The 11,979-nt window shown below is 42.7% G+C and overlaps 2 protein-coding genes across 2 annotated transcripts; one reads left to right on the forward strand and one right to left on the reverse strand.

The window, feature by feature from the left end:
• The first annotated feature begins 361 nt into the window (after positions 1 to 361).
• ntmt1 (N-terminal Xaa-Pro-Lys N-methyltransferase 1) lies at positions 362 to 4,347 on the forward strand. Its single transcript, XM_046374982.1, has 4 exons — positions 362 to 512; positions 2,221 to 2,380; positions 2,913 to 3,165; positions 3,307 to 4,347. Exons 2-4 carry the CDS (start codon positions 2,222 to 2,224, stop codon positions 3,561 to 3,563), a joined length of 669 nt encoding a protein of 222 aa, XP_046230938.1. The 5' UTR covers positions 362 to 512; position 2,221; the 3' UTR covers positions 3,564 to 4,347.
• Positions 4,348 to 4,796: 449 nt separating this feature from the next.
• ndor1 (NADPH dependent diflavin oxidoreductase 1) lies at positions 4,797 to 11,750 on the reverse strand. Its single transcript, XM_046374981.1, has 15 exons — positions 11,593 to 11,750; positions 10,889 to 11,028; positions 10,629 to 10,706; positions 10,187 to 10,284; positions 9,999 to 10,097; positions 9,179 to 9,280; positions 8,859 to 9,062; positions 8,429 to 8,556; positions 7,890 to 8,101; positions 7,511 to 7,618; positions 7,255 to 7,369; positions 6,881 to 7,027; positions 6,675 to 6,793; positions 6,267 to 6,361; positions 4,797 to 5,257 (listed from the first exon to the last, which is right to left on the reverse strand). Exons 2-15 carry the CDS (start codon positions 11,021 to 11,023, stop codon positions 5,113 to 5,115), a joined length of 1,785 nt encoding a protein of 594 aa, XP_046230937.1. The 5' UTR covers positions 11,024 to 11,028; positions 11,593 to 11,750; the 3' UTR covers positions 4,797 to 5,112.
• Between the last annotated feature and the right edge of the window lie 229 nt (positions 11,751 to 11,979).

The raw sequence follows: 11,979 nt of genomic DNA on the forward strand, positions 1-11,979 counted from the left end.
TCCCAGAGATGTTCAGTTGGGTTGAGGTCAGGGGGTTTGTGTGGGACAGTCAGTTTCTTCCACACCAAACCCATCCATCCATGTCTTTATGGACTTTGCTTTGTACACTGGGTACAGTCATGTTGGAATAGAAAAGGACCTTCCCCAAACTGTTGAGACAAAGTTGGAAACATAGCATTATACCAAAATGTCTTGGTATGCTGAAGCATTAAGATTTTCCTTCACTGGAAGTAAGCGGCAGAGACCAACCCCTGAAAAGCAGGCCCATACCACACCTGAATTCATTAATAAAGATGTTTGTCCCAATACTTTTGTCCATATAACGTAGGAAGACATGGGTGAAGCGGACGGTAGGGGGCGCTGTTGTCATTTCTCTTCCTGCTAACCAAATAAGGAAATGACGTGGTGCATGTGTAAAGATGGTCCCAAATCGAAAACAGAAACGCTGACACCGGGACCGGGTTTGTGAGAGGTTGAGGAGGTTGTGGGGCCTGTGGTTGACTCAAGACGAGGTTAGTGTTATTCTAAATAATTGTTTTTGTGACGTTTATAAATATCAGAGTTAGTCTTTTACATTGGAAACACCCTGTCGGTGGCTAAAAATCTTGTTGGCTAAAACTGTAACATTTAACTCAGCACGTGCAGGGCCTTATTCGCTCATTTTCAGAGCGTACACAAATTACAAGCTCACAAAATGACTCATATTTTTAAAGTGCCGCACAATTTACGACTGTTCGCTTTAACTTCCCACGTGCCAAACCTCATGACGTCAACTTCATGTCCTGTGAGCTTTAATAGCAGCTATAGCTAAGTCATTACTATACTTTGTACTTGTGTTAACTCGTTGCATAGCTTCTGTGGTAATAGAAGGGTCATGTTAACATTCTGCGGTGGAACTGTAGGATACGTGCATTTGTGTTATTTCACAGGGATTGCACATTGTGTTGAAAAGTGCCTCACTTGTATGATGTTGATTAGATCTCCTCAGTTAGCTAATCCTAAAGCCACCGTCCCATTCGTTGTGGTTGTGATGTTACTCAGAGCCGTAGAGATGCATGCCCTCTGCCCCGGTCACAAGATGGGCGCTGACAGCTGAACTGCTGCCAGATTTGGAGCCAAATTTGGCTTCTGCTGGGGTGCGTGCATGTGTGTGTATGTCATACACTCCTAACAAGTGGTAGACCCCCTCCCCAGTCTACTTTAAAGTGTGATTATTCATCCTTTTAGATACAGCCTCTACAGAGCTGAAAAATATGGATAAATGCACCTTCATTAGAGTTGAATGCAGCATGATAATTCAAATCAAGCGGTAAGTTGCTACATGGACAGTATGGAATACTGAAAAGCACATTTGCCAAGCAGTACAGGGAGAAGAGAACAGCTATCATGGGCACTTCAATATATATATATATATATTTTACTTATTCCAAGTCATGTTTTCATCGTAATATTTAACAATGTTATCACACATACTCCTCATATCATGCAAGTCTAATTCACATCCTGCCATTGTTTTCAAGCTATTCTGCTGATCAGCAGTTAGTGGCTGGAATGCCCCAAGTAATGTAGCCAGGAACAAAGACTTAATAGTACACCTGGATGCTGTAGAGTTTAAATAGTGACTTTTTATATATTTTATGAGGAAGTAAATGTATTTAATACATTCAATACATTTGTTAGACTTCAGTGATACACACAGTGAGACTTTAACTGTATTACATCTGTTCATTCAATTTGAGAACCTCAAGTTAATATGCTTTCAGGAAACACCTTTTAAGATTAAGTTAAGATGGACTGTACAATCGTCTTGGCCTCAAGATGCTTTTGTGAGACAAGGTTCTGGTTTGTGCAATCGTGGCCATCATGTGACTAAGGTTATAATGCTCCCAGTTGAAGTACAAGAATCCTTCGGGAATGGTTCAAGAACATTCTAGTAAAACAGTGTTAATGATACTGATACCAGTCCTGTTGAACACCACTGGGATGAAGTGGAATGATCCTTTTTTTTGACTGTTTTCCATATGACAGTTGTTATCAGTGACAGAAGTGACTGAACCTAGACAACATTTTTGTTTATCTGCTCACTGAGTTTCCAGCCTAGTCGCCCTGTTCACTTTATTAGAAAACAACAAGGGTCTGACTGGAGAATCTACTGTCGAGCAATAGAAGGTTGTGTGCATTTTCCAATGAGCGAACCTTGTTATCTGTGGACTCTGACAGGATGGGTGACATAGCAGAAGATGAGGTGGCCTTCTACTCCAATGCAGAAGACTACTGGAAGGAGATTCCCCCCACAGTGGATGGCATGCTGGGAGGCTATGGCAGCATCTCCAGCATTGACATCAATGGATCCAAGGCTTTCCTGCAGAAGTTCCTTGGTGTATGAGACTCTTTTAAGATGTCAGGCAATGATAATACATTTGATTTGTCATTTAGAATGGGAATAAATGCTACATTTAGACATACAGTAGGTGTTTATTGGGTTGGGGTCAGTTGAGTCAGTCATATTCTTGGATTATCAGTTGGTCGTTTGATCTATAAAATGTCAGAAAATGGTTAAGTATGTTGGTTTTTTTTTCAGAGCACAATGTGTTGTCCTCAAATGGCTTGTTTTGTCCAAAACTGTCATTAAGGACCAACAAAACCAGAAAATATTCACATTTTAGAAGCTGAAATCTGAGAATAATTGTTCTTAATAATGACTCAAAATCGATTTAATTTAATATGTGACAATCAGCAACTCATTGCAGCCCTAGTGCCCTTATTATTTAGGAGAACAAAATTCACAATATTTGGAATATTATTAGTACCAGGAGTATTTGTTACATTCAAAGGCTTTTCACTGTGACAGATGCAGTTTTTGTCACCGCTTTTATCCACGAGTGACCTCTTGTGTGTTTTTGCCACTGAAGGAAGGAGAAGGGAAGACAGGCACGAGCTGTGCTCTGGACTGTGGAGCGGGCATCGGGAGGATCACCAAACGTTTGCTGCTGCCTCTGTTCAACACCGTGGACCTGGTGGATGTGACGCAGGAGTTCCTGGACAAAGCCAAGACGTACCTGGGAGAGGACAGCAAGAGAGTGGGCAACTACTTCTGCGGGGGCCTGCAGGACTTTGAACCAGAGAGTGGTCGCTATGATGTCATCTGGATCCAGTGGGTAATTGGTGAGTCCGCACCTTTTGATTGAACGTCATACTTAAATAACATCAATACCTTGACTCTTAAGTACATGATTTCCTTTGAGGGGAGATAGTTCAGTAGCATAGTTCATTTCAGGCGTCTGTTCTGTTCTACATTGAACGTAGGCCACCTGACAGACAACCACCTGGTGGACTTCCTGCGACGCTGCAAGAAAGCCCTGCGGCCCAACGGCCTTGTTGTGATCAAGGACAATGTGTCATATGAAGGAGTGGTCCCCGATGAGGTGGACAGCAGCGTCTGCCGTGACCTGGAAATAGTTCACAGTCTGGTGGGCAGAGCGGGCCTCCGCATTGTCCACGAGGAGCAACAAATGAACTTCCCAAAGGAGATCTACCAAGTCCACACACTGGCCCTCAGATAGAGAGCTGCTCCCTCCTCCGTGGGACAGGACAAAAGGGGCGGCTTTTTTATGCAAAGTATTTCTAACGTAGAAATGTTTTTTCTAGTCAGCAATGCATTTGTAACGTGTTTGGAAATGATCTGCAGTGTGATGTGTTTGTGGAGTGTGTGTTCTGGGCTGCCAGGCTTTAAGGTACGGCCACGTCATACTTCTGTCTCATGACTCCCATTCAAGATGAACAAACTCTTGCACGGATCTCCTCTGTCGGTTTGATCTCCCGTGGGATTTCAGGTCACGGATCACCTTTGCTCAACTTTGGCTGTGTGGATATGCAAACTCTGGTGCTCTGTCTTTGGAAATGAGATCATTATTCTAATGCTGTGTCATCATCACCGTACAAACTGCTTCATCACTTTTACAGACTTTTAGCATTTTGCACAATATTAATATATAACTTACATTGGAACTGAGTGCAGGGCAGTTTGACTGAACAGACTGAGGACTAATGTGACCAACCAGTGTGCACTGCAGCAAAAACATTTCCAATATTAGTTGGAGTTGTTTCTCATGGACATTTTTTGATGTTTTACAGTTTATGTGCAGGTCATTTCTGATCAGTGTGGTAACACAGACTGTATTTTACAAATTTTAATTATGTCCTGATTCAAGTTTTCTAGGCCCCTATCCATCTTTTAATACTGAATATCTGGTCATACCGAGTCTGAGCCAATTCTTATATTTACCTCAATGTTGGTTAAATGCGAAGCTTTGGACAGCTGAAGCCCATTAAATTCACGCCACCTTATTTTTCTCAAGTTACTTGATTCAAATATTGCAGGTCCTGCTGAATAAAATTCAACTGTTCAGTTTAAATTATCGATATGATAGGAATAAGAGTTTAACTTGGAGATGCAACCGATGTGAAGCAATCAGCTACAGACCCACAGAAACACTCACGCTTGTACGGAGGTATTACAGTGATGCCTCTTTTACACAATAAACAACATTCACACTGATTGGTCAGCTTATCGCCTCTGCAGTCATGTTGTAATCTACATCTAAGATTGTCCAGACTCATTTACGTAGCGACTGACGGAGAGCTTCGTCACATCGTGCAACGGCAATCGCTTAAGGCCTAATATCATCAAAAGCAGTGAGTGAGGTAAGTGGGAGCAGCTCTGGTCATGCAATCACTGGATACATTTTGGGTTATCTTGAGTTCGCAGGAAAAGGACAAAAAAAAGGAAAAATATGTTGGGGTAAATGGTCCCTTTAATCACAACAATGATTTCTTCTTCTGTAGTTTAGTCTCCCACCATTGTGCTTTGAACTGCAGACATCCATAAATGAAAACAACAACAACAAACTGAAAACAGCCATGTGGTGCTTCAGGTACCAGTGAAATATGAACATTTCAGGAAGTCCAGCTGGGATAACTGATTAAGCTCTACGTTAGTCGACTGACGGATCATTCCACTTTGGTTCCAAAAGCATGAATTGTATCATGCAGTCAACATGGTGGCAGCTGTTTAAAGTGAACTCTGACAAGTAGTGGTTTGAGGTGACGTGGTCAGGACCAGGTCTCACTCTGGAACCTGCCCGACCTCTCCATGGCTGTCAGCATCTGCTCTGCGTCCTCGGCGGACACGTTCCCCTCCTGATGGAACGCTTCTTTCAGAGCGTCACACACACTGGCTGGCATCTGTTTAGCATTGCTGTGTAGAAAAAAAAATACAGTAAATGTCAATAATGTATATTCACAGCCAATCAGTGTATGTATAACAGATATTGACATGAGCATCAGTTATTGGCCTGATACTCTGCTCTTGGACTCATAGTCATAAATGGAAGAGACTGCAATCTATACTCCACTAAACTGTGAAGACTCCAGCAAGACATGCAGACCAGCTGGGACAGCACATACCACATGCACCAGTGTTACAGGTCCAGCCAGGGAGTCCAAAATTCATAATTCGGCCATTTTAGAGAAGCAGATTATTTTCCATCTCCATCCTGTCTGCTTCATAAACCCATCATCAAACTGCCCGGCTCCCTGACCAGCCCTTTCCTACAGCTGACAGCAGTACACTCTCTGGACCACACAAGGTAACTGGAGCTGTCGGAGAATCGCTAAGATTGTCTATCACACACAAGAGGTGTCACTTGGGTTTATTTTCATTGCCCTACCGTTTGTCATTAGTTGAACTGTGGGTTCTGTTTTGAGCACTCGCTACCTCATTGGTTGGTGGACTGAGAGAATTTTCTAGTGGCTCTGGTGCCATAATTATTATTATTATTATGGACTGGTGACCCTGGTTTACATAATTATTTCATTTTGTTAAGTGATAGTAATATATACAAATAATACAAATACATTGGTACTCTGTATCCTCATGTATCAAGTACTAGACTATCTGCTGGTTATCAACAGATTTGTAAGTAAAGCATCTTACAATACAAAAAGAAAAGTCTAGTGATATTCTGTATTTTTCTTATTGGCATTCCCATTGGCAGAACAAACCAATAATGACGATAACAACCAGGTAATGTGTGTGTGTATCTTACACACTGCCCCTTTAGAGGCATCTTCAACAAGCAGAACCCGTTTCCATGTTCACACTGTCACTTGCCTACTGTTTTAAGATAGGCTTGAAAAAGTGTGAACCTATTGTTAACATCCAGATGTAAACAGAGGTGACTTTACCTCTGATGCCTTGCACTCACCCAGCGATGTAAAAGCAGGCACCTTTATTGGCAATCAGGTCCCAGAGGAGCTCAGCGTTCTCCCTCACACGGTGCTGCACGTACACCTTTTCCTCCTGAAATACCAAAACATTTCATTTCGTGATTCACGATTAGCCAAGAAGGACATACAGCAGATGCACAAAGCCAGTTACAGCACAGCAGGAAGTTAATGCACATATATACAGTTCATATGTGCATATGGAAGACATGGACAGACTAAGGGCACACTTATGCTGTATGCTGATGAGGGATCAGTGGACACAAAGCAAAATGGTGACTGCAGGACTATTTAAACTTCATTTATATTTTAAGTTTAAATTAAGATATGTTATATGTGTGTGTGTGTGTGTGTGTGTGTGTGTGTGTGTGTGTGTGTGCGCGTCTGACCTGGTCTCGTGAGAAGGCAGTGAAGAGGGTCAAGTGTCCAACCTTCATCATCTCCTCCCACTCTGACCTGAAGTAGAAGTCTTTGGACTCAGAGCGACAGCCAAAGAACAGGACGTTAGCTAAAGAGCAGGAAGACCAGGAGGATGTGTCACGTCGGAGCCGATGCAAAGTGAAAGACAACAAAATCACAGAGGTAAAGATCTCACCGGTTTTTCCCTCAGCGGTCCTCTCTTGTAAAGCCGACCTGAAGGGGGCCACTCCTGTTCCAGGTCCAACCATTATCACAGGGGTGTCCTTCTCTACAGGGAATTTCAGAGTCCCCTTCTTCACCCACAGAGGCACATACACCTCCCCTGAGATACGGTTCAGTACAACACAATAAATGATCACATGGCTTTAAAAGATAGATAATTCAGGTGAGACATTAAATTTGTTGTCTTTGTATACTTTTCTGTTGCAGTATCCTGTATGTCAAAACAAAAAAAAGATTATTCTGGCATATGTTTTACACAGTGTCTAAACCTTTTCTGGAATGAAGTCAACCCTGTGATACAGGAACCTGCACTGTGCGGTGACAGACCTTGTGAAGGATCCAGGGAGGCTAACCAGGTGGAGCAGAGGCCTTTTCGTGGTTTGTACATCTTGGTTTTATAACGAACAACAGCCACCAAAATCTGAAGTCTGTGTGGGTGGGCCTGTGCAGAGAGAATAAGTCAAGATTTCACAGTGACTTCTATCTGATCAGCAAATTTCATTTACGGCTTTGCTTAAAGCATCCATCCGAAATGTATTGTTTTCGTCCCCCAGGTAAACAGGAGGCGTTAATGGTGAAATACCTGGAGAGAGGAGGCGATGGAGAAAGAGCGAGGCTGGATCTCAGGGAATAGATCCAGGAGATAGTCTACTTTGAGTTCTGCTGTAGTATGGGGGAAATCAGTCAAGACCTGCAGCAGCAAGTGCACAACACAGTCAGTAAGCAGGTCAAAGTACAGCTTTATATGTTAAAAGTCTATTTGTGTAGGATTCGAACATGTCTGACACGCTGGCAGGAACAAAACAAGACACTGAGGCAGGCAGCTATACTGTGGCTGGGATGACTGTACTAAAACAAGACTTGCGGTCATTTTCAGCAGGATTTTGACAAAAACATATCTAAATTATTATTAAATTTTAAAGACACTATAATCACACGGAATCCAACAGTCTGTGGATCACCTCCAGCGCCGTGCGCCTGGGCCGGTTACAGTAGCTGTGCAGCTCTTCCTGTCCGGCAGCTGAGCTGAACTCGACCAGCTTCTCGCGCTCCAGTTCGTTGGTGGCGAAGGTAGACAGCAGCTCAAAGAAGGAGCGGCGAGGCACGGCGGAGATGTCCAGGTAGCTCTCCACCAGGTGGCGCACAGTGCAGGGCTGAGGAAGCCTGGCTGGGACTGAAAAGATTCACGCACAAAAGAAATGGTCATCTCATGGTCACATCTTTGACTGAGGTGAGACAGTTCCGCTTTAAAGATGCACTAATCCAGCTGTGCAATGCTTTTTAGCCTCTTTCAGCTTGTTTTGATTTTCTTAACAACTTTATTGCTTGTTTGTGTCGCATCACACTCATTAACTTCAGCAAGCAGTGAACAAACCTCTGATAAACCCAATGTACTCTCCCCGATCAGCTGGTGAACACAGATTTCTCTCCTGTGAACCCAAAGTCATGGATAATGTACAAACACACACACACACACACACACACACATGCACACACCTACCTGCAGTGCTGTCTGTGGCCCTGAGAGTGAACCTGGCCTCTGGATCCAGTCTCAGTAGTTGACAGAATTGCTGTACGTCCTCTGGTGCGTTACAGGGATGCATCATCACCACGTCACCAGCAGCAAACCTACACAGCAACAACTCAAGAGTCTCAACAACTTTTTTTTGCGCAGGAGAGTTGAATCCTGAGATAATACATTTATTACAGTAATCTTAGAGGGCAATAAAAGATGCACATTTGTAGCTCTCTCTGCGTTCTGCACCCTCTCATAGCTTTTATGTTAATGTGACAGCAGTCGTGTTGAATGCAACACAGAAACGTCCCTGGTTCGACCTCAGAAAGTGACAAGGGTGCTTATTTAGACAAGAGACTGACATGTCAGATTGGTGTCAGATGAACATGTCTGGAAGAGGATCGATAGTACTCACACAATGTTGGATCCGGTGATATCAAACTCGATGAGCCTCACGTCCTGAAAGTGTGACACGTCCGTTACTCTGCTGTTAGACACCAGTCTGGAAGGGAAGGGACAGGACTGGGAGGGGACACTTGGCTCTGTGGGAATCCTCAGCCTGTCGTCTGCGTTCACATTCACGTTATCCAGGAAGTGGAAAGTGTACGTCGGAGGGAGCCTTCCACAAAGAAACAAGCAAAAAAAATACAATCCAACTTTAACACTGAACCCAAACTCAGGATAACAAACTTGCGATCAATATTTGCAACAAGATGAAAACAAGAGGATACTCACGGTTCATCCTCCCTGAGTGGAACCACAGCAGCCAAAGCCGGGTACAGAGCTAACACTTTGTCCCAGAGCGATGTGAGCCACGGGTCGATCACAGCGTCTGACCTGGTTCACGCACATTTGGAGGTAAACAAAAGCACGCTAATCGCTGTTGAGTTATTGCCAAAGACAAAGAGTATGGAAATGGAATTGATAGTTAAATAAAACAGCATATGTGTTATAAACAGCAGCTGAGTGGTGAGTATGACATGACTCAGTTGTTGTAAATGTATATTATACTAAATGTAACTTTTAATCCTGACCTGGCTTTGTTCAACCACATGCACTCAGAAGTGTTTGGTTAAGTTCAATTAATGTAAAGTGGTAAACAAATAGTCCACACATGTTATGAGCTTGTGATAAAATATTTGGAAAAAAGTAATTTTGCTTTCACACCTCATGGTTAAATAGCTTTGAGCCATGAGCCATAAAATTCTACTCAAACGTGTAACGTGTTTCAGAGATAGCGAATTACAAAAAACAAATAAAAGAAATATCACTCACTTCCTTCAGTTTAACTGTTTAATGCACCATTAGTCTTAATCTAAGCTGCGTTTCAGTAAAGTCTCTTCTGGCACTGCTGCCTGAAACTGGAATCTTGTATCCACATTAATGATCATGATCAGTGGGCAGTACTGCTCAGCATAGCTCTCTTATGACTGCGTACAAAGCTCAGTTTAAGAGAAAAATAATATCATCACTAACACCCTTAGCTTTATTTTTCCTCCCCAGTTAATGAAGTATCCAATGATTCGCCAGTTCCTTCAGACATGGTGCTTCTTACCCCAGGTCGTGTTGGTCGTCCGCCAGCCCGACAGGAAGCAGCACACTGGCACCCAGCTGCAGCAGGCGTTTATGAAGCTTCTTAGCCACAAAATTGAACCTACGGGCAAACGTGGTTGATACTGTTATAAAGACCGTGAGTCACTCTGACTGTGTGCCGTGAGAACTGTTGACCTGACCAGCACTGACTTTGGATAGGAGGAGTCCCCCAGGCCCAGAACGGCACAGTCCAGCCGCGTCAGAGAGCCGACAGGCAAGGACTTCTTAAATATAAACCTCCAGAAGTTCTTTGGAGAAAGCAGACAGAAACACATAAGCGAACAGCATCAAACGTTTATTTAAGAGTTTTATTATTGGAATGTATTTATCTGTAATTCGACAAAACATAACAGAGATGGGAGTTGATGACCAAGATATCTTTTGAATAAACTGTTTGGGGGGGGGGGGGGTAAAAGAAATTTAGCAAGTTTGCTAAATGATATATGGTACTGAGAAGAGAAGGGGAGTAAATACCCGTGTGGAGAAAACAGGAGTCAGGACTTCCACTATGATTATAGAAATATTTAAAGGGACAGATGATCCAAAAAACTATTGTGCCACTTATCATATGTCTTTTGTTTTGTTTTTTTACCTTCATATTGTCTGGAGGGTCTCCTTGGCCAGTGGTAGAGCACACAAACACAACCAGAGACTCAGAGATCAAGTTGGCCTGTTAGATAAGAGGAAACACACATAACACACAGATTAGACTTAAAAAACACACCTAAACAAAAACTTCAGGGTCATACAGACTGTCACCCACCAGTGCAGGGGAGTGAGTTCTCTTAAAAATAAATGGTCAGTGCCATAACAATCCCCTCTCCCTGCTGTACTTAACAAGACCACACTCACCACATTGTAAGCATCCAGAGGCAACACCTGAACCTGTAGCTGCCTCCTCTGAGCCTGCCGTGCAATCCTCTGGGCTGTGTCTTGGGCAGTACCGGTCTGGCTCCCATACAGGACGCGAAGGGTGGGCTTTGACATGATGACTGAAAGAAACCCAAGCATACTCAAATGAAACAATACGTATGAAGACCTCTGTGTGTATCTACTGATGCTGTATAACAACACGTCTCACCGTGTCATTGTAATGGTGTGTTTCTTCGCATGTGGTCACTACATCATGTGATGGAATAATGCTTACTCTCAGACTGTAAAGTATCTGTTTAGTGAACCAGGTGTAATCAATCTGTTTTTTAATATGCTCAGTTAAAGCATACTCTTGTATTATTTTGTTGTGGTTTGTCTTTTATGCAACACTTCCTTTGACATTAATCAAAGATTTATTTTTCTTACGGCAGACAACGAAAGTAACCTTGACCTTGAACAGTAAACATTACAATTACTTTACTGAGACTAACGCCCTTAAAATGCAATACTACTTAACTTGAAGCTAACTTTACGTTACATGAATGTGTGCCTGGTTCCTGTCATCAGGCCAGTTAGCTGGTTAGACAATATAGTTAGCTGGTTCGAAAATATCGTCGGTTCTTGTTTATTTTTTTTCTAGAAATTAGACATATCGCCAGATACCAAATAAACAAGGTACATACCGGAGCTGTCTTCCTCCACAATAGCCTTAAACCATTCAAAAATGGATAAATAAGGCCACTAAGTAAAGCAGGCAGCTCCTCATTCCAAACATCACCGCCACACTTTACGGCAAGCGCGATTCACGTGCCGTAGTGCTACATTAAAATCCGTCCGAGGAAAATCGGAAATTTGGATTTCTTTTAATTTAGAAAAAACGTTCACTAACAACCAACTCTGTGGGAAAAAAACATTCACCGGTTAAATACTGTACTTTACCACTCACATTTAGGGTTTAAAAGGAGATGGTACTGGCATGAAGGCTCCTGTCGTGTTTCTAATATTGTGATGGTTTCATTTAAATGACAGCTGAGGCTCAAATTGGTAGAAATAGCAACAATTTCACAAAA

The sequence above is a fragment of the Scatophagus argus genome, chromosome 20 (genome assembly GCF_020382885.2).
Source record: "Scatophagus argus isolate fScaArg1 chromosome 20, fScaArg1.pri, whole genome shotgun sequence".
Lineage (NCBI taxonomy): Eukaryota > Metazoa > Chordata > Actinopteri > Scatophagidae > Scatophagus > Scatophagus argus.

Bases quoted from the DNA above. Each gene is read 5' to 3' on its own strand.
- ntmt1 (XM_046374982.1), top strand. From the start codon at position 2,222: ATGGGTGACATAGCAGAAGATGAGGTGGCCTTCTACTCCAATGCAGAA. The intron at 2,381-2,912 runs GTATGAGACTCT...TTGCCACTGAAG, and splicing joins TCCTGCAGAAGTTCCTTGGT to GAAGGAGAAGGGAAGACAGG. The intron at 3,166-3,306 runs GTGAGTCCGCAC...CATTGAACGTAG, and splicing joins CTGGATCCAGTGGGTAATTG to GCCACCTGACAGACAACCAC.
- ndor1 (XM_046374981.1), bottom strand. From the start codon at position 11,023: ATGTCAAAGCCCACCCTTCGCGTCCTGTATGGGAGCCAGACCGGTACT. The intron at 9,063-9,178 runs GTGAGTATCCTC...TCTTTGTGGAAG, and splicing joins CCACTCAGGGAGGATGAACC to GCTCCCTCCGACGTACACTT. The intron at 6,794-6,880 runs GTGAGATCTTTA...CCTGCTCTTTAG, and splicing joins GACCGCTGAGGGAAAAACCG to CTAACGTCCTGTTCTTTGGC.